This window comes from Egretta garzetta, unplaced genomic scaffold (genome assembly GCF_000687185.1).
Source record: "Egretta garzetta isolate BGI_Z169 unplaced genomic scaffold, ASM68718v1 scaffold342, whole genome shotgun sequence".
In the NCBI taxonomy this organism is placed as follows: Eukaryota; Metazoa; Chordata; class Aves; order Pelecaniformes; family Ardeidae; genus Egretta; species Egretta garzetta.
In genome coordinates, this window is record NW_009258887.1 from 629,921 (window position 1) to 652,989 (window position 23,069).

The 23,069-nt window shown below is 37.1% G+C and overlaps 1 protein-coding gene across 1 annotated transcript; it reads left to right on the forward strand.

Moving 5' to 3' along the window:
* Positions 1-1,957: 1,957 nt before the first annotated feature.
* Positions 1,958-20,305, forward strand: MYOZ2 (myozenin 2). The gene is made up of 5 exons (XM_035889650.1): positions 1,958-2,033; positions 7,612-7,781; positions 11,037-11,166; positions 12,909-13,092; positions 20,074-20,305. Exons 1-5 carry the CDS (start codon positions 1,958-1,960, stop codon positions 20,303-20,305), a joined length of 792 nt encoding a protein of 263 aa, XP_035745543.1.
* The last annotated feature ends 2,764 nt before the right edge of the window (positions 20,306-23,069 follow it).

Here is a 23,069-nt window from a genome sequence, read left to right on the forward strand (position 1 = left end):
AATTCAACCAAGACTTTGACCACGCTTGCCGGTATTGTCAAGAGTGGCTCACCCAAGAGCAAAAACTAGAAAAGAATTACCCAGTATGAGTAAAGCAGCAGGTAAATTCTGATAGCGAGGATTAAAATGAACACCTCTCTGGGGCAGAGATGTCTAGGATCTCAGCAAAACGTTTTGCAAATCTAAGCCTAGAAATGGAAAGCTTGAGGAAAAAAAGATGCAATTTTCTGGTTGGACGGGCAGACTTTCAGGACATTGTATCAGGCACATAGATCTTATCTGTCTCAGAGTGCTTCCTGCTTGAAAAGTTATGCACATTGTGTTGGTGTATTTTATTGCTCTCCAGATTCTATTTACAGTCAGAATTCCTTTCTCCTGTCATATCAGGATGCAAGCAATTTTCTAATCAATCCTCCAAGCCAAACAAGACCATAATTTTCCATAAGAAAAAGAAAGTTCCTAGAACAAACCCGAATCAGAAATACAAAAACTTTGTCTTGCTTCTATTGTCCCATAATTCAGCTAGCTGCATTCAGACAGGAGGGTAAGGGGGTAATGTTTCCTTCTGCCACTGTTTCTTTCTGTCCGAAGTTGGTTGCCGTCATGAAATATCTGTGCTCTACATATCACACATTTATTTGATAAACTGATACAACAGAATCCTGGAATGCTGAATATTACTAAGTTTCAAATTACTGCAGGTTTCTGTTCCTAATGCACAAAGAAAATTAAGATTTTGAATAACAGTTTGCAAGGCGTGTGCTTTTTGAGCAATTACTCCCTAGCACATATAATACTGAAAAATTTCTCGTTTCTTTTTCAGAACAGACTTTGTATATCAGCCATCTGCCTGACTTTAGCCATCAGCTACTACTGAAGCATGGTTTCATCTTTCACTAAAGGATTAGCCCATGCCATTCTCATCTGATATAGTCTTGCCCATCCATATATTTAACACCTTATTTTTAAATGTCTCTTTCCTGGTTATAACACAGAGATTATTATTCTCAGAGGTGATGAGGAGATGATCTGTATGGGTATGAGGGGAGCATTCCATTAAATCTTCCCATAAGCCCTGAAAGGGATATAAACTCTCTTTGTTGTGGGTGCAGTTGAATCTTTTCTGTTCTCTTCTTTCGCCAGGAAGATATGAGTGGCTGGAGTGTTTGATTCTATATATAACTAGTTGATGTCAGCTGGATGCCAATCCCTTTGAAGAGGATCAGCCCCCAGTTTGTCTCGGTACTAGGTACCATGCAGATCCAAGCACAAGGGTAGAAACCATCCTGGACCAGGCAGGTCATCCCCATGCATAACTAACTCCTGAAGCTTCAACTAAAGGGTTGAGATCGCTTTTTTCTGCACAACAAAACAGTAGGGTAAGTGTACTGTTTCCTGAAATATTTTGACATTGTCTGTCCTACAAGCTGTCATATAAAAGACATTTATGTAACCTCTTGACTCTGCAATTAAAAAGATGTTTATTTTTTTTACGTAGTCAGAAATGCGCTTTCTTTAAAGATGCCAGAGCATCTCATTTAGTTCCTCAAATTCTTTATTAAGAAATGTCAAAATGTAACATTTCTGAAATCATAAACCAAGATGTAATTAAAATGTTATTAATGTACATCTTTTAATATAATGTGTAGATGCGAGAAGGCCTAGACCACTAATGATGATTTTGCTACAGAATTTATGTAGCCAACTCAAAGTCCACTCCTTCAAATCTTATACCCATCAGACCACGTCCTAGCATCTGTCTGCAAGCAAGAACTGCCATTGCATTTTGCACAATTAGAAGTGCAGTATTTCTAAAGCAGAAATAACTAACTTCACTATTCAGCCATTCTAAACAGGCTAATAGAAATTAAAGCTGGCCGAATTGCACAAGCTGGCTCAACAATGTAAAAATGTGTTGTTTTTTTTCAGCAAGGAAAAATCGTAACAGAAAATCACAATGTTATCACATTCTGCCATGGTCAAAGAGAGGAAACAACAAGCGTCAGCCATTATGGATGAAATACACAGAAATGGTATAGCGCTGAACCCAGCTTACTGTATATGCAATGTCCTCTAGCCCTCCCTAATATTTTTTTTTTAATCATAGAGTTTAACTCTCTTACAGCTTTGTCTCTGGGTGTTTTGCCATAAATAATCTTGTGGGAGTATCATGCTGCCTATGGTAACTAATCCTTTTGTAGTTGCCTCTTTTCATTTGAAAGCTATTTTCAGATGAACAACTGCTGTGGAGGAATGAAGTAATCTAACAGCTGATGTACATTCTGCTAGGATAGCCTTTCAGAATATTATTTGGGGTTAATAACATGACTTCATTCCATTTTAAAAGGCTATCATTGAAGAAACATGATGATCTGTATCCTCTTTTTGTGCTCTGTTTCACTGCTTTTTTTATATGAATGATAAAAAATTTTGAAACAAATGTTTATATCTCTGTTCCTTCCTCTCAAACTTTATCTTTGTAACTAACAAATTTTACTAGCATTTGGCAATTCTCTCTAATACAGAGCCACCAGTTAATCTTATATGAAGAAATCTTTTCTGTTATTGCACTGATGAAATGCAGACACTTATGAGAAGGTAGTTTGGGTAATGGCTTTAAACTGCAAGAAGATAGGTTTAGATTAGATATAAAGAAGAAATTCTTCACTATGAGGGTGGTCAGGCACTGGAACAGGTTGCCCAGAGAAGTTGTGGATGCCCCATCCCTGGAAGTGTTCAAGGCCAGGTTTGATGGGGCTTTGAGCAACCTGAACTAGGGGAACCCAAACCATTCTATGATTCTATGATTTTCTAAACCAGGTTCTTAAAATTATGCTTCTGGTGTAACACTTGAAGCAGCAATTAACTCAGTTGGGAATACAAATCGGCTTGGCTTTCTTTAGGTATGTGCTGGCTGCTTTTGGAGATCCTTCCAGCCCTTCCATGAAGCCTTTTTTACCATCTATGTAAAAGATCAATGTTTTAAAAGTGATAAGTACCCCACAAGCCTCACTTAAAAAACAGGGATCTCCAACATTTAGAATTTATCAAAATAATACCACTCACAGAGGATAAAATGCTGAACATTAAATTCCAGTATTGAAAATCTGGTGGGCTTTTGCTCTCAAGAATTTGTGGATGGTTTCTGTACTCATTCACTGACCATTGTGATTGCAGGAAAAGCAGGACAAGATATATAAGATTTTTAGAAAAAGAAACTACAAGTTTCAGTGCCTGGTTATTTCTATAGTCTGTTTCTGTAATTTCTATTCCTAAGCAAATACCTCTTTCCATCCTCCACTGAACACACATTAAGTCTGAAAGCTAGTCTGCCTTTACAGATTTTATTACAGGTTTTTTTTTTTTGGTATTGTAAACTCAAATACTGTATGTGCCTGAAATAGCCTATAAGCTCTTCAGGGCAAAACCCCCTCATCTTTCATGTTTGTTTGGACCAGGCATTTCATATGGTAAATGTTGCTACTATTCATACCAATACTAATAAATCTACCATACAGTCCTTGAAATCACTGGAGTTATTGGATAATCTGTGCTGATGCTTGGCATTTGCCTCACCTAATCTGTCCTTTTTATTATTTACGTATTATCAGATTTGCTGTCAAGTTTAGATTCATACACATAGATATGACAGCTTATCCTACAAGATATGCTGTGGTAGGTGGCTGCTGAAGGCAGTAGTAACTCTTTAAGTGTACATTCTACTTTTGCGTCTTCTTTGGATGCCTGGGCTATTTAAGTGTTGAAAAAAAAGAAGCTTTCCTGAAATGGGTGTGATAAGAGTCTGAAACATGTAACTGTACAGGCTCAGTGAAACCAGTTACAAAACAGAAGGATAATCAAAGCTGTAATCACATGAAGTATACGTCAGTTCTTTGGGCCCATATCTAAACAATTCTTGGAAAAATCAAGGAGAAATCTGTTTTTTAAATTACTAAATTCAGCTCTATTAATTTTTGACATGTTATTTTTCCCCTAATCGTTAATTCACCAAGCTTAACCTGACATCTGGAGGGTGAACTGCTGTCTTGCTGGGTTTTGCATTGCTATTAGTAATGAAGGTCCTGCACCTGCTAATTACGTAAAAAGTAAATGTACTGTTTCAGGCAGTCTCACAGACCTATGAAACTCCCCACTGTTAACAAACGTAAACAGTAACAGAAGATTCTGTAGCACAAGCCCCAGTAGCTTGGAATGACACACAGAAAGCACACCTACTGTGTTATTTCAGCCCCTTGTATTATAATGCTTTCAAGTAAACAGCAAATCTCAAATTCCTTGTTATAAGATATTCATAGCAGAAACAGTTGTTGGTAAGATAAAAAAATCAGCTAAGTTTTTATGAGTGTCTCAAAGATTACCAATCTCTGGGCAAGACTAGTAACGACAAACTCCACAGCTCCTGTTGGCTTGTGGGACACAACTGTGTTTCGGAGAAGTTCGACACATCATAAAATGTTTCAGGAATAGACAGTAACTGTAAACTCTCTTACAGTCTCAGAAGAGACTGTAGCAGCAAATCAGCATGTAGGTATAGTGATCTCCCCAACCCCTTGTTTTTTCACTGGCAGACTTGGACTAATCATGACATTTTGAATGCTTCTTGGTAGAGGTAAATATGTATGTAAATACATGTGTTTAAAGAAGCCTTTGGAGTTCACCAGGTTAGCCTTCAATTACACTTAAATCTCATGTCTATATAGTTCCATACTATTTTGTAAATGCATTCTTCAGTAGCTATGTGATTAACTGTCTTTCATGATATAGTTAAAAAAAATCTTATTTCTGATATTACAACAAATATGCTATCTGATATTTGTTATTAAAATTTATAATCCAGATTAAGGTATTTAGAAGATTGTAAACTGGAGGATTAAAAAGGGATTAGGCAGTGAATGCAGGAGGAACTATATAAACCATATTTAAATAAAGTTGGTTATGATTTTAAGCACAGGGCAGGAAGGTCTTGGCAGGAACAGATTAAGAAATTAAACTAAAAGGTTAAGATTAGGATTAAACTATGAATTAAACTTCCAGTATTAATTTAAATTGTTCATCTATGACATTGATGTTCTCTTTCTATCATCCTCTAAATGTCCTCCTTTTCTCATTCTTCATCACCTTTTCTGCACTGACACTGAAACAATCCCTAGACACATCATAAAACTAGACAGATGATTAGATTTTAGTTGGCAAGAGATTCAAATCAACTTCACACTTATGTTTTTGGGATGCTGCCTGGATACACAATAGTACACAACTGTGGGTTACAAAGTACCTTGGAGCATTCAGTTAACATTAACAAGAACAGTACATATATAAGGGAAAAACAAGGCCCAAAATAGTTAACATCCAGCATGTCCCAGAAGAATACTGAGTGGTTTGGACAGAGATCTGCAATCACCTTGGCACCCCAGTCTCTGAGGATGTACATACTACCCACTCTGTGTACAAGGAAAAAAAGCTTTTTCTATGTGAAAATGCTGCTGGTTTGAGGGGTAAATTTCTTACTCCTTACTAATAAAAAAACATCCAGAAGTCAGTACCCCTGAAATAATCTTGAGAAATTACAAAAATCAAAATATGACTTGTGGGTCTAAATTTCAGGCCACAGGCCAATAACCAGTGCACTTATCTCAACCACAGAGCCAAAAACCCACCACTATCTGTCACTGATATGGCTACATTGGGCAAGCTGAGTCATTTTCTTCCATGTTAAGAACTCTCTGTTTTGTAGTTACCTCTTAAATAACAGGAGGGTGTTAGGATTCTTTGCGCATACTATTTTTAAAGCAGAAGTGCATGCTCTGGCTCACGATACAGTTAGCTTGCTCTTGCTCCAGTTAAATCTATTGCAAACATTCAATTGAAATCAGTATGAACAGAAGTGGATCAACAGTGATGCACTCCAGAGCCCACAAACTTGTTTGATTTACTACATGGAAAACTCTTGTCTATACAGCTTCAGCTAAATATTTAATATGCCCGTCTCAAGTTTTCCTAAACGTCAGCAAATCACACTGTTTTTCCAACATAAAGTTACTGGGGGACATATGCCATGTTTAACATGCCATTTACTCAAAATGGAACTCTGCATACGCAATATTGACTCTGACATTCAGTACCTTCTGCAGTTAATTAATTTGTAATATTAATTTTAAACTGAGCTTCCTGTGTGCTTACTCTGGAAGCTAGATACAATGTCTTATATATAATTTGCTTTCTTTTCATTTTAATGTATTAAAATATATGTCAAAGTTCATTATTTTAAATCCTGTAGACCGTAAGAATATGTGAAAAATAGTGGTTTATTATTAAAGAAGTAACAGAATGTGACTTCAAATAAGTGGATCAAAGAAACATACTAGACCATTGATATAATCCCCAAAGCACACTGCATCATCCTATTTTTCTTCCTGAAGTTTATGAACAACTGAGGACAATTTAAATCAATAAAATAATAAATATTTAAGTGGCAATAGGAAGTATTTTCTTAAGAATTCTGTTTTTACTATGCTATCAAATTATTGTTATATTTGTTAAATCCTGAAACCTTCTAAGCAGAAATAAATTAGTAGAAAGTAGTTTGTTCAGTGTTGAAGTTACTGTATTCTAAGGTTTAAGCTTTATCTATAGGTTGAGGACATCTAGTGAGAGAGCTGTCACTAAGCAATAGCTTGCTCATTGCCACCAGCATCCCAGTTTCCAGAACATTACCACAAAGATGACCAGTAGAGTTTCTGGTATTTAGAGTTCTCCATTTACAGTCCCAACTGATCTCCCCTTCCCCTGCTTATGCATTTTCATTTTCAAATCGCCCAGGAGGTCACTAAAGACAAAGAAGGAATTTTTCCCAAGTAGTGAATAAAGTAATATTGCATCTAGTAATTCAGTTTCCTGTTTCCTCTTAGAATTAAAAAGAAAATGTTCTTAAGATATCAATTCCTAGAAGCATATTGTAACTCTTTGTTAGCGCTCACATTTTAAACACCTTGAGCTTTATTTTGAAAGCTTCTTTAAAAATAGTTAAAAAATACTATTTAATACAGACTTTCTAACGCAAACTTTTCTTAAAGTACAAAACATGCCCTGGATTTCAAAAGCAAGCAGAACATTAAAGAATAATTAAAAATAAAATGTTTATAAGCAATAAGAAACTGGCGGGTATGTTTTAAAGGGGCTACATGCTCATCTATTTGATGCAGGACACACAAAGCTAACTAAAGGCTTGATGGGGGAACACTGGGGTCAGGCGGATTTTGTTCCTGGTTTCAGCAGAAGCCAGTTTTTACTAGTCTGCTATTAAGATGGTGTGTAGGACGTTATAGACCTGATTTTGAAAAAAGCTAAATGCCATTCAACTGAAGTAAATTTGGAGCTTGAATTGCTTAGCATCTTCAAAAAAACAGGTTTGTGGTGTTCAGTACTCTGCCCCAGAATTTTGGAAGAATGATTAATTTCACTAACACCGAATTAAGCTATGTTATGTGTTAGATAAGTACGTATTAACACATTGTTGGATTTTGGGTGTAGGGTATGCAATATCAGGCATCTAAGAAAAACAGAGGTATGTATTTATCCATTGTATTGCAGTCTCACCCAGCTTAAACCTCGGAAAAAAAGTCAGCACTCCCAGAGATATCATGGTAGAGGAACTGTCAACACTCAGCAACAGAGGTGCGAGACTCTTCAAGAGACGTCAGCGGAGATCTGACAAATACACATATGAAAATTACCATTATGTAGCAAACAAGCCAAGAAATGTGAGTATTTTGTAATAACTTATTAATGAAACACAGTGAGACTACTTTGGGGTTCCCTTGGTGCTCACGATACACATTGTGCATGATTTATTTGTAGTGTCAGGAAGAATAAAAGCAAAATCCTGTACTAGAATGAGGCTAACATGAAGTGAGCCATTTGTACTTTATCTAGCTCCTATAGACAAATAAAAAATCTGAAAGATTTAATATGCAAGGATACCAGATTCAAATAATTCTCATTGAAATCTGATTCAGGTTACCAGTGATCAGAGTTCTCATCCTGTAACAATTGGCTCACTGGCTACTGAAAATTAACTAGTTGACGTGAAAATTAACTAGTTAGTGATATTCGAAAGGTTGGAAGAAGTAAGGGTCTGTTTCATGCTACCAGTAAGTATTTTTATTAAAATAGGTTGGTGGTCTCAACATGATTCCCAGGCAGCAAAAGGATTCTCACAACTGGCACCAATACATTTCTGGCCTGCCTGTCTCAACAGGGAGAATAAGGATGCAGCTTGTCACCAAAAGACAATTATTCTTCGAACTAGTCCTTCAGGAACTGGGTTAAAGCATTAGTGATACCCTGCGAATCCTCAAGGCAGGAACTAAATGCATCTGGTGTTTGTCTCACCTGTGGCCTTTGCAAAATATTTAAAACCTTTTGCTTAACCTCTGAAAATAGGGACAATAACATTCATAAATTTTACCCAAGTCTCCAATGTACTGCAAGGTTTAATTATTTGAACTTGAATATTCTATGCCCAGTCTAATACAGCACGCAAGCAGCCCCTCTAATTCCAGTACTTTATTAAATCCTGCTTCTCAGTTACATGTATGCATCCCCTCTAATTTCAGATACAAAGAAGCAGACTAAAGAAGCAGAATTTGCCCCAGTACTTTTCAGCTGCTTTGAAGATGAAAAGAAATACATACTACAAAAGTTAGTTATTCTAGGAAATATTTCTTGCAGAACAGCAATTGTCTCTCCCTGAAGCTTTTACAACTAATCGTTGCATAGGTGGTCCTGTGATTGTGTTAGCATCCAATCACTACAGAGTACACAGAAAGACTTTGACTCAATTCTTTAATCTTCACATGGAATAAGAAAAATAGTAACTATATGCAATGTATTGTGATATAATCTAAAGTTTGTACCGGTACAAATAGGAAAATTAATTTATTAATCAGAACAGCAAAGCACCAAAGGGCTTACTAGTCTTATGTTAAATTTTACTAAAGAAAATATACACACATTTGTAAATTAATCACAAACAATAAAATGAACGCCATTTTTTTACTCTAAGGAAACTTCTTCTCTAGTTGCATCTCATAAGGAGGCTTTGGGGGCAGACAATAAAAGACGCATTTGCAATTTACCATTGTCCATGCTAACCAAAATGTTGAGGGATCTTACAAGAGTCAGAGAGGCTATTGGAGAAGAGTTCAATATTTCCAGTATCACAGCTGGAATCTCTGAAATATTTTTGTTCCCTTCTTAAAGAAGGATTTCTTTATGCTTTGTTGATTATAAAGGTAAATACATTTGTAATTCTGTGGCCTTTATGCTTCCCATACGAAAAATTAACTTTACTCTGGAAGAAAAGTATGTCTTAATATGCCATGTCAGAGAATAAAAATTTTTACATCTTTTTTTATGGTGCAGATATTTCAAACTTATTTGCTCACTCAGAAATGAAATTACACAGGGATCAAAAGGGATCATGTTTGAGTTTTGATAGATCTGCCTTTTAAAAATAAATCTGCACAAAAGAAATACCATATAAAAAAATCTGAATAACTCTACTGAACACCCAAAACTGTTAGAACACTATTATTTAGAAGCCCATGTACGAATACTGTCCCCTCAACTTCTCCCTCTATTGAATATTAGAAGCTACACAGATAAATTCTGAGCACACCATCAACCTTGTCAGAATTTCTGTATCCATTTCAATGCTTTTCTACAAAGTCTGACAGATCATTTCCCCTCAAGTCTACTTCTTCCCACAAAACCACAGAGTACACACGCTATACAGCCAGTATGACAGTCTGACACATGAAAAAATTATGCCTCTCTGGTTTCTGTTCCCTTCCCTTAAATGCCTATTTAGCCACCACTGGTGGTGTCTTCATCATCTTTATGATTCTGCCAGCCTAAATTAATCTTTCTAGCATACTTCAGAATGGCTAGAAAACGTACTGCCTTCCTCTTTTTTTATTTCATGTTTAAACAAGTATTATTTGTTTGCTTTCCCACTTTAAGAAACCCTTACTCTAAAATAGTCTATATTTAAATTGCTTTTAGCCTATGTGTCATAGCTAAAATAAGATACTGACTTCTTATGAGACTAATTCTATATTTATGCAACAACGATTACGCCTTTGGATATTTCCTTAGAACCCATGACCCGATAGGAGGGTAGAAAATGACAGCATATCATGAATCTCCAGAAAATGACCTGCACTGAAGTTGTTATTTCTATTACAAATAAAGGAAAAGGAAATCCCAAACAAAGGCAATTCAACAAATGCAGTTTAAACTTGCAACTGACACGGGAAGAGGCACTTCGAAGAATCAATGCTTTGAAATTCAAACAGCTCAAATTTGCCAGATTTCTTGAATTTTTGGGTAGCGAGGGTGCTCTGTGTGGCACATAACAGCTTCTAGCATGTTGCGATCCAAGGGATGCATTTTATGGGCCCCCTGCCAAAGCAACCAGATCTACTTTTTGCTGTGAACCACAGAGCCCATATACACAGGTAGATTTTTGTGGTGACTGCTGTAAGCAGCAGATGGGATGAACTCTCTTCAGAGACTGCATACCAATATTAATAACCCAAACTTAGGAAAAGGTCAGACAAAGCTGGATAGCTATAAGGCTTTAGGAGTCTTGTTAACCAAAGCTCACAATACTTCCAATCCTTTCAATAAAGCATTCTCACATTTGAAATACAGACATTTAGAATTGTGCTGGGATATCATTCCTAACACTGAAAAATTATTCATTTTTGCTTCCATAGCCAATGTAAGAGAGTTGTGAAACTGTTTCACCTTCTGGCTAACAGCCAGAAAATCCTGTGGAGTGCTATCTAGCAAACAGGGTTCCAAACAGCAGGACAGTATGCCTTCAGGTAGCATACCCTGGGTCTCATATCTGAGCTGTAAACTGGAGTATCATTCCAATCCTCAACAGAGAATCACAGAGGCTTTTTTTGCCTGTGCTGTCAGTGATACTTATTTCTGTTTGAACACAGCGCGGAGAGCCCATACAGAGTGTTAAAATGGACGGCCTCAGCGTGGAAGGAATTCCCCAGCATGCCCCAATGACACCTCCTAACACACCTGATCCCCGGAGCCCACCACATCCTGACAACATTGCCCCAGGTAATCTATGAGTTTACATACATTAAAGATATTTAGCTCTCATTTCACAGCAGAGGAAGGACCTCTTTATAAAAACAGTATTTTCCACTAGAATTTGTTACTGTACTCCCTATGAGAAATCGCTAAATTTGAGCAAGGTAACCAAACAGAATCTCCCACAGAAATGTAAAGTGGTGCTCTTCAGTTGCTTCTGTTCGTTTTTAAGGATTTGATATGCCTTTTGTACTAATTCTCCCCAAACTGAAAACATACGTTAACATCAAGAGAGATTGCTCCTATATTTACTGGTCTTACAAACATTGAGAAACAAATCCTCAGATTTAAAACCAGATTAACATACTGATTTTTCTTTGCCAAACCTTTGTTTCTAATGTGCAACACACTGCTCAACAGTCTGAAAGTTATCCATTGTAGTTTAATTACCGGTAAATGTAAATCTGAAGTCACTGTAAGTTTTGCTAGAAACCTTTACAGAGGAGTTGCTTAAAAAGGAATTTGCCTCTGGTTGCATAAACTGTTCTTTAAGTCCTTAACTGTGAGGGTACAGTTGTCTTTATTTAAAGCAGTGAGCTACAAGAAGGCCTTATTTTGTATTCTTTAAAGACTAGAGAAGGCTAATTTGTTTTGATTAATTTATTCAGTGATACAGCCCTTCTTCCTGTTTATGAATTATCCATGAGCAGACTGTGGTTTTTACAAATTCATTCTTTGTTCAGAATTGCTCAATGCATGTTTTGTGCAGACCTTTTCCAGTCTATGTAAACTAGGTCAATGCTACTCTGTTAGCGACTGTTAAGACTCTCTGCATCCACTGGTCAAATACAATGCAAACAGAGGTAATTTCCATTGCTAAGACATGATAGAAATCTTCAAGCCTTCTTTAGGCAAAAAAGTCTAGAAAAGGAGTAGATATTAAACCACAGGGGTTTTTTAAGCTTTTAAAAGAAGACAGCATCAATTTAAAGAGCTAGATGTACTGGGAGGGTAAAAGGGTAGAATAAATTTCACTTGTTTTTCAAATAAATAACTCGTATAATTGAATAATCCCTTGCTAGTTTTAATTCTTCAAATTGCACATTAAAGCCTGGCTTCCTTTCCTCCCCTTCATTTATTCCTGCCATATTGCACTCTACTTTAGAAGAAATCAAACTGAATATGGAATTTATTTATTTAGTAAAATTCTGATCAGAGCCTGATCCTCAGATGATTATGCAGAGAAAACAACTGATTCTTCACTTTTTCAGATGATGAAAAGGACCAGAGAACAAAGTAGGTAGGACATTTTAAAGCATCTAAGGCAGAGGCAAAGACAAAAACTCCACTATAATGACTGTGATCCTAACTCATTTTAATACTTTCGGAAAATTGCAACCAAAGACTATGGAATTATCTTAGTTTTAACCAAAAGGTTGTTTTAAAAATCTTTTTGTTAATTCAGCCCATTGTCTGTGTAGCCATATCCTGGTTTCAAACAAATGCTTATAATGATAGAAAAAGATTATATAAACTAAAATAAACTTAGCCTCAAAAGAGGAATACTTCGGAGCAGTCATCTAAAAGGCAACAAATTCCCCCTGCCAGCTTCTATTTCTGTGTAGCTTTGGCCAGGTGACTTGATCCAATTGTTCATTTTACCTAACTGTGAAATGATAGCATGTTCCCTCCTAGTTACATAGGATGGTAGTAAGGAAGCAGAAAACACGAAGTATTATTATAATGGTTTTGCCTTGATCACCTTGCAGGATATTCTGGACCACTGAAAGAAATTCCTCCTGAAAAGTTCAACACTACTTCTGTGCCAAAGTATTATCAGTCTCCCTGGATAGAAGCCATTAGGGATGATCCAGAGCTGCTGGAAGCTTTATATCCTAAACTTTTTAAACCTGAAGCAAAGCCAGAACTGCCTGACTACAGGAGCTTTAACAGGTAATTGTGAATGGACACTGAAATTTACAGTGCCAAGAAAAATTACTGTGAAATGAAACATTTCCACCAGCTGTAAAAAAACCCTACCATGTGTATGCAAGTATATGCATAAACATAAACATGCACACAGATTAAAAGTGGCAAACAAGCATTAAGGAGGAAAGTAGTTTCTAAAGCATGGACCCAAAATTAAATTGTAGAACCAGGAATGTAAGATGAATTGGTGAAAATACTGAAAGAAAGAAGGAAAGAATCAGAATCCAGTGTACTCAACAAATGGGAAACACTGGTTATAGCAATGCTTCAAACTCCTTTCAGTATTTCTGTTGTTGTTTTCAGTTGGTATGGGATCTTAAGATCTATCAGGGAAACTCCCAGGCAAAACTTTGTTTGTGAGCTGCGTAATGCAAACGACACTTTTTTTTTAATACAACTCACATGGCTTGTTTTTAGGCAATGATAGTACAATGAACTTCATCCCTCAACCAATCCCTCACACCAAATAGTTCGCAGATTGCATATTTTGTTGCATTTAACATTTTGTATATCCGACAACCTTCAGTAACAAATTAACAGATAAAGCATTAAAAGCAGACGTAAATATTTAAAATAGCGCTGGATCTGAGAGTGAAGTTATCAGATAGTAATGAGTACACTAAGGCTTTCAGCAGAACTTCTAGATTTAAGGATAATATTGGGGTTTGAACTATTTTGAAAGTTTTAAAACACATTCTTACTTATGTCTTTTGCTTTCATTCATACCATTCACACTATCTTTATTCATTGAAGTTATGGACAATTTTTCCCTAAATAACACCTGCTGACTTCCAGGCAGCTGAGGCAAACCAAAACCCTTCTTCAAAATACCAGACAGCAATCTTTTGAAAAAGAAAATGGCTCATGGCAATAAAAACTGAGAAAAATACCACAAGCATCACTTGTGTTCCTGCCTGAGGTGGGCCCCAACTACAAGTGCAAGGACTAAAAAATTACACAACACAACAACAAAATTGGCACTGCAGACACTACACTAAATCTAACAGCAATATACATTGCCATGTTAATAATTAAGTCTCTGTGGCATACTCTTCTCAGCAGACAAAATAGCAAATACAAGTCAGAGATGTGCCACAGCTGCTAACATTGGAACAGTAACAGCACAGTTTATGTACTATGGTTACTATAACTGGGGGAAAAAAAAGCCCAACAAAAATACACCAAAAATTATACATATACATGGAATAGAGACAGAATCAGTTCTCCCTCTCACAAGAGAGATTCTGAATCCAGCATCCAAGTCGTTACTGTGAAAGGCAGGATCAGACAGGGCACAGAGGCCCCATTAATAGGTTTATGTGTCTTGAGATGGTATCTGCTGGCTGCTTTGTGGATTTTTAGCTGCTCTGTGGTCCCATATTCTGTTAGTTGTCCTCTTCATAACACAAACCATTTGGATTTCTTTCTGAGGATTTTCTCTATGTACAACATAGGAGAACTATGACTCACCACAGTCCAAATTTCTTTAGCATACGTGCATTCATTTAAGGGAAAGGTCAATATTCTCCCTTGTAACTGCCATAAAAACCTAAAGCCTGGCACATAAACCCAGATCCTTACTGTGACGTTGGTAAATGCAAAACATAAGGCATACAAATATAATCCACCATAACTGTCCTTCTCATGGAAAATATCCACATCCAGAAGAAAAAAGGATGCCTGATAGACCTAGAAAAGCTGTTACATACAGTACACTCAGATGTTTTCTAGCAAGGAGGAGTAGATCCAAAAAGAAACTGAGAATTTGCAAAATTGAAATTCAAGGTACTAGCCTCTTGGAGAGGATTTTACAGCCATGACTTAGGTGTCTACACTCCTAAAAATGCACAAGAGTGGGGTGTCTGACTATGGGATTCAAAACAGACAGCACACTGCATGCCAAGCTAACCAACAGCAAAACATTACAGAGTGCTAACTGTGACTTAAATTTCTCTTTGCTAAGGCCATCAGCACCTAAATCTGTCTGCCTATCTTCAGGTCAGGGCTAGATTAAGGTCTTCCTTTCCAAAAACAGAGCAGGGGTCATGTATTCTTTTAAAGTTTGTATAGACAAGAAGGTTCATTTCTTTGCAAAGAGCATTTTCCTAGAATATGGCCAGCCTGGATTTATTTCTACAGGGATGTTAAACCCTGAGGAAGGGTGTAACAATCTTGTTTCTGGTTCTTCCATGGAAGAGGTGGGAACACTCTTCACTTCCCTTCTTAAGAACTGTAGTACGGAAAATAATAAACCTATCTGGGCTAAAGGGAGTAAACATCTTTCTCTAGCTGAACAATTAAGAAACTCACTTGGGAAAAGAGAAACCTGGGCCTACATCTGAATTCCCAGATCTTTCAATGCACATTTTTAATTACTGCTTACAGTAAATTAAACAGATTTAGGAGCAGAAAACAGGACCTACACTGCCCTGCTGTTAGCTGTGTGTCCTGATGTCTAGGCTAAGAGTCCTACCTACTCCATCTAATTGCTGGAATAATCTACGTGAGCAGTTAGATCTACTCTTATGAAGAGACATCCTCAGACTGAACAAAATCCAAATCTCTTGCAGAACAACTCTGGTCAAAGACATACTATCACTCGACACAGGGGTTCAACACTAACAGCCATGGATTTTGTGTGAAAGTGCCATCTTGCTCAAAGCTTGCTGCAGTAGCATATTATGTGTGTTTTCAAGCATGGAATTTAGGCAAAAGATTATTAATCGCAGATGAGCTTTGGTGTAAGAGAGGCGCAGCTGCCAGTATAGCTAAGATAAAGGCAGATCTGAGCATTTATATAAGGAAAACATTAGGCATCTCCAGAATTTAGCAGCCTATGGGCTTTGTGCATAAGGTGAGACATCTCTTTGGACTTCTGTGTATAGATCCTACTAAGTCATTCTGTGCATCTAGGTCACAGCATCCTTGACTTCTGTAATTGCAGTCTTGGAGAGAAAGCAAATGATACTGTATTAAACAATTCAAGTGCAATATAATGGCACCATTTTGTTATCAGTGAGGGTATCAATCAAAGCTTTCTATCATGCTTCATCATTCAGTAAAGTGCCATTATGTTTGTTCTCCTGCACAACACTGGTACAGTCATCATTAGTCAGGAGGGGGTGTGGTTAACAGTAAGCGTGATGCATAGGACTCCCAAGGGAATCAGGCCTGAGACTCTTAGCAGCTCATTCAGTGGTATCTGTTAAAATGGCACTCAGACTTTACAGGCCATATTCAGGTTCCTTTTAGTTTTCCTTGTTACACAACAAACTGTAAAAGCAGCACAACTTTAGCTAGGGACCTCCAATGTGTTAGAACAGACACACACATGCATGGTTTAAAAGTATATTCAGTACTAAATGTTCAGATTTTTTTTTTCCACAGCCAGCAACGAAGAGGCAACTCCAGACCCTGTAGCAGTGCAATTTTTATAATAGCAGCACCATCAGAACTAAGGAATTCATAGAGGTATTAGTTGGGGTCTAGTACTCATTTGATGCTGCAGGGATCTTGCAATGCTGGCAGGTCAATGAAGGAAGAAGCAGTGGCAGAAAATGTCAAGCATATTTGCCTTCTAAGGCAGGGCTTTCCATGAGACAGCCAGGAATGGTTTAATAGCACATCGCACTAGACCGTGCATGATGAGAGAAACTGAGTTCTGAGGAACTCTTAATAGACTGTTCAGACCAGGCTACACTTCCTCCTTCTGGATTAACATGTAATCTGTGCTAGCAGAGAAATGCTGCAGAACAGAGCCATGCCATCTTATTTCTTTTGGAGATTAATTCCTATTAGGATTGAAGAACTATTTAAATGGTGAAAAATCTTCTCGCCTCCTTTACCAGTCTGGAAGCACCCAGTAATCTTCTGTGGGAAAGACAGCATGAATCTACATTTGTTCAGGAATTTGTAATACTAGTTAAATTAGTACCTTTATTCCATCTGCTTTCTTGGAGCTGGATAAAATGTCAAAGGTAGGGTTATGAGTAACATACAAAGCACTACATCCTACTCACATAAGACAAGCAAGTCTGACTAGTTCTGCCTCTCCTACCAGATAAATTCTTGCTCAGCTTTCTCAATTCCCAAAGACTACTGTTTCAAAAACACTATAGGAATCCAGTCCATCTGGACTGGGCTCTGTTTTTATTGATTAATGGATTCTGAACTCTATTGTAAAAACACTGAGATCCACAGCCTCACAGGAATTTTGGGTGCTAATTTGAAGTGATGTGAGATTAGTAGAAGCTGGGTGCTTAGCCAGGTCCTTAGCACCTAAATACCTCTGTGAAATTGGCATAAGCTTTTGCACTAAGCTACAGTGAAACTCTGAGCATTTCACAGGGTCAGGTTCTTTGCTCCTATGTCTCCTTTTTGCACAGAATTAACATTAAGCAGAATGTTCTAAGAACAACAGTCCCATTTTAAAATGTGAAACTCATTTTCTGTAATTATCTAACTGAAGGTGCCAGTCCAGTACAGTTAAAGCATTTCTTTGGACTTTCCCAAATAACCAACTACAAGTAGTCTCGTATGTTGAGACAACATAATGCTCAGTAAGAAAAACAGCAGGAAAAAAAGAAAAAAAGAAGCCCTGCTAAAACAACAGCTAAAAATAAATGTGGTTGTGCCTGCTATTGTTAAATCATGCGCTTACTTTTTAGGAATATGCAAAGTGAATATTAATCAGTTCTTACACTTCCTGGTGCAACTTCCTATGGCTCTGAACCAGCATTTCCACCCTCATTATGAGCAATGACTGCCGGAATTTTTTTAGACATGAGTTTTAGGCTTCTAGACAATGAATCAGAGCTCAAGTGATACAGTTGACGTGGACACAACACAGGTCATTACAACACCATGTTGTCAGACAAGTTATTGCTCACAAAAATATACTGCTGTTGTAAAGGAAAATTAACATCTATTAGCCAATTACTGTACTCTCCTTTATGTCAATCATCATGTGCTTCTGCCTAGCATGCCAGAATGCATAATTCTGAGAACAGACTTTGTGTAGTAACTACATGGGGTTTTTTTCCCCCCAAAAAGATACTTGAATTTCCACAGAACGCCCTCTTGTTTCTATTACCTACAGAACGATGATGTATTTTAAAATCTCAAAAATACTACAAAGAGGAAGTTTTACACTATAGCATTGTTTTGCATTTTATACAGCTATTATTGTTCTGTTCATATTGATTATCCCTTTAATTTACCTATTGTTGCGAATTAAATATTACAACAATGTGAGAATGTGTATCCTAATTAGAGTAGCAATTAAAACAGTCTTTATTACCCTGTAAGATGTAGATCACTACATTCACTCTGTGCCAATTACCAAGCAATTATTTTTAATCAGTATCACACGGTATCCAATTTGACATTGTGACCTAGATGACAGTTTCACAAGAAAAGCTTGATACCACTGGCACTTTGTATAAAGAATTTCCTTTGACCTCAAGAGAGTTTAATACCTGGACTAGCTGCTGCTGCAAAATCTTGTCTTATCTTCACTTGAGAAACAGTTTTAGAGCTTAATCCAATGCAGTGCTCTTCTTTTAGTAAGTGTGCACACCCAGGACTTTCATGATTTTTTTGCATCTTAAAAGACTGATCCCTAGTGTTGCTGAACAACCTAGTCAGATCTTCAAATGTTCTCTTTTTGTTTCTGTTGGTATTAATTTCTCTGGGCTTCTGCTATAGTACCTGGAGCCACTGGAAATAGATACCAGCAGATCTGTTGTTTTGTATCAAACACACAAAACCTACCAAGGCTGGTAAAATTCCATTTCAACAAAAATTCATTTTTTGCATGCCACTACATATCTAGCTTTGCAGAAATCAGGTGCTCATGTGTGGCTTAAAAATCTGACTCTCTTAACTGGCCAGAATATATCTCAACAAAGTTATGCAGCTGATGAAAATGCAAAGCATGTATAATAGTCTGTTTGGTCACATTTGCTTATACAAAGGAGTCTGGAAAAAGTGACAGAAAAACTCCAGGGTTTTTTTCAGCCTAAAATAGAAGAATCATGGGAGGTATTTGGAAATACTGTTGGTTTTAAAATATTTGCAAATGTATGTAACCATCAGTTCCTGTTTAGTATTTCTTATCTTTTAGTTTCTCAGAGTTATCACCTGAGGGAACACTCACATTTAAATAACATGAAAAATGCTGGCTGAAGACTAGGGGCCAATTTGAGTCAGTGTTTCAAGGTTTAGTTACATAAACATTTTCTTCAGAAACATAGCTGGTCTAATAAGTCCTCACCCATTCCCCTCCTTTCCAGAGCCTGTTGTCTTTGGCTGTTCCTTTTTGCTTCACATTATGCTTACTGCCTCCTCACTTGTATTGCTACAATTGTTTGAGCACAATTATATAAACCAGATTGCTGAAATAATTTGGATTTTAAAATGCTCTTTTGTTTGAAGGGTCTTTGTTTAACCCAGAAGTGACCTAAGTTTATAGCACAACCCACATACATTCTAACTGGTACAACAATATGGTGCTGAAATATAGTGTAGTGGGAGGAACAAGCAACTGGGGACAGGAGAAAATGGGGTGAGAACTTCCTAAACCTGCTAGAGAGAATGTGCTGAACTATGTTTTCAGGTTTAACAACTTATCCAATGAAAGAAGTTTAGTAACTGTGACTCACCAATGACAAGGTTTTCTTGCAACATCTTTTCCCTCAGCTTTTCTATCCATTGGAATCTTGAAGAAGGCTGTAGCCTTTATCTAAGGGAAAATAAAACAGATCTTGAAGAGATTTTGCCAGAAAAACAATCAGAATACTTTTCCCAAAAGCTCAAAAATGTAAACAAGAAATTGTACCAAATTTGTGTCATTAAAATAGCTTCTGTTCTTTTCAGTTCCTGGGAGGAAAAGAAAACAGGTATTTTTAAAATCGTATTTTACTTTTATTTCTCTAATATCTACAGAGTTGCCACTCCCTTTGGTGGTTTTGAGAGAGCATCAAAGCTGGTTAAATTCAAGGTACCAGATTTTAATCTACTGATGCTAAATGATCCCAGATTCATGATCCTTGCAAACCCTCTTGCTACCAGAAGATCCTTCAATAGGACTCCTAAAGGATGGACATCCGAGAATATTCCTGTAGTGTTCATTCAGCCTTCGGATTCCAACACTGTTCCAGAAACAGAGGACCTGTGATAGAAGCTGCACTCTACATCATACAAAATGCTGAAAGCTGCACATCCATGTATTTTTGGTCCAAATATTACTGTAGGCTACTGGCAACATTTTTCCTTGGCAGCTCGAGTATAAGTAATAATGTCTGATGCAGTGTCTCTTTTCTGGGACCTAGTTTCATCTGTGGACATAATATAAATAAAGTAATTTGGCAAACATGACTGAGAGATTTTCTACTTCTGTTTACGTGTTCTTCTTTTACTTCACCAAAAACTACAGTATTTCTAAAATCTTTGCTTGTTATTTAAGAACAAGTGTATTAAGGGAAAAAAAAGTGACACTACTATCAAGGAATTTGATTTGATAGGTGTGCTGACTATGGTAAAACAACCAAGTGATACCACAATGGGACACTCAGTGCACTCCAAATACCACCTGCTCAAGATAAGCCCTGACTAATCAACCTTTTTTCCCCAACCCTGCCTTCAGCCAAAGTTAAGAATTTTGCCATTACTTCAGTGAGAGCAAGTTTAGGCTTCAATTATGGACACCTGGATTTGTTTACAGACACTGCAATAAACTTGACAATGTCATAGTGATATGAAAAATCCTGGATGAGTCTACAATGTTGGTATTAATCACAGATAAAAACCCCACCAATGACTGGTTATGTCAAACATCACCAAATTAATATCACTGAGCTATGTTACAATGCTTTTCCTACTAGAAAGGAATTTCATACACCTTTTTCCCTTACAGCCGTAGTATATACTGGACTTAAAAGCATGCGAGTTTTCTTGCTCTTGACACGCTAGCAAGCTCTGACATTTTAGAAACACAAGTATCACACTCTTAACCATCTACAACTACACAGGCAGCAGACAAAATCCAGTAGGAGGGTGTTGGTTTTCAGTGTCATTTTTCAGGTTACAACTACATTCTAGTAAGAGGCAACCATCAGTTTAATAATTGCTTGTTTCTAAATGCTTTTTTGTTTGAGAAGTATCCAACATCTGCAGGTTAGATATTCTAGTACACAGTTTAGTTTGTTTGTATTTTGAAACAGGACACTTTGCTTCAACCAATAGGCCCCTCTCATATATCCTAGATGCTTCTCCAGGGCATTATGTTCTCTTAAGTGTGCATGCAACACCCAAGAGGTTTCTGGGTATCTCAGATACTAATTTTTTTCTTTAAATCAGAGTATTCATAACATTTTGCAAGCTCTATGGTAACATGTTAAGTAAATTTCATCTCAAAATAAAACCCACAGAAAATGATGATGGTAAGCAAGTAAATAAGGTTTTTCCAGATACTTTCCTTATTAATGGTTTTGGTGGCATTGAGCTACAAAAGTGGGTACTTCAGAAAGAATCTCAACATCTCAAGAAAAGAACGATAGAATGAGATTTAAAGTGGAAAGATAAACAAAAAGCTTTGCCTATATTTTTGTGGCTGAAATTTGTGTCTGTAAAAATGTTTTCCAAATCTGTTTTCAAGGCAGGTGGTTGGCAAAGGAAATTGTCATCTATTTTCTTTAACTTTGTCACACAAACTGCACAAGCAAATATACAGGCTCTGAACAAATTTATGAAACAAACAGAAAAAAAAAAATCAACCTTATTGACCAAGAACACTTCCCTAGCAAGGGACTAGTTTGGGGACCTTAACTGTGCACATTGTACAACAATTATATGGACAATGACAAAAATATGAATTCTTGAAGGCTAAAAACGCAAAGGCTGAAGAAAAAAACTAAAGTGAGGAACAATGCAAACAAAGAGGCATTTGTTTTTTATGAGCCAGCATAAGCATTCGTAAGCCTATTTGAAAAGAAATGTGACAAAATCAGTGCACAGCATATACACAGTGAGGACTGTGAGGCAGGGGTACATCATTTTTATTGTATACTCTGTAAAAATAACCTATACATGCAAAGCATGCTACCTTGCTTCTTACACAACACACATAGTGGCAACTTTAGTTTCCTATGGATCCACAAGCACAGAATGGGCTCAGGAGGCTTAAGATGTTTGAGAATTACTGAGCTTGCCATGCATGTGTTCAGTTGATGGTCCAGATAACAACATTAGATGTACCTGGAAATTACCAACAGTCCTTACGTCCTCAAATTCTGTGTGAAGCTTCTGAAATGAGCTGTGTCACAGCAAAACTGGTAGTTCTAATTCAACACTCAGCTACAGTCATCAACTACAGCAGAACTCCTCTGTACCTCGTGCTTTCCTAGCTCGACTACCATAGACCTGCAGATACAGGTAAATCAGGTGTGCCTAGATTGGTCTTTTTAAAACTGATGCCAGCTGTCAGAAAAGTTTGCAGCCATACTACTTGATCTTCCCATACTGGCTGGATTTTGGCAAATTGCCTACTGGGAACAGGCCCTTGACCATGCTAAACTCTTGAACCATGCTCAGTAACTGTTTGGGAGAGTGTTAATTGGCAGAAGGTAGGACTGCGCAATGTGCTAAGTATTCAACAGCACAGAGGATCAGTGCCAGTGTCCAGGAATGTTCCCTGGCTGCATCAGCCTAGATGTAGCCTTATTGTGTAAGTCCCACTGCAATAAACAACACTCTCTGCCAAAAAACAATTCCTTCGCCACAAAGGAAGATCTCTTGTTAAGGTTGGGAATTCAGAGTTTCTCCAACTTCAATGGGTTTTAGCACCTGCATTTTTGTCAGACATTTATATGGCACTTGAAATGTATCCTTTAACCAGAGGAAAGACTGGCTTTGGGTAACTAATGACAAATAACTTCAGAGAT

What these genes read in the sequence shown, in the direction of transcription:
- MYOZ2 (XM_035889650.1), top strand. Translation starts at nt 1,958, where the DNA reads ATGTTATCACATTCTGCCATGGTCAAAGAGAGGAAACAACAAGCGTCA. An exon ending in GGATGAAATACACAGAAATG is followed by an intron (nt 2,034 to 7,611) that starts GTATAGCGCTGA and finishes ATTGTATTGCAG; the next exon opens with TCTCACCCAGCTTAAACCTC. An exon ending in GACTACAGGAGCTTTAACAG is followed by an intron (nt 13,093 to 20,073) that starts GTAATTGTGAAT and finishes TAATATCTACAG; the next exon opens with AGTTGCCACTCCCTTTGGTG.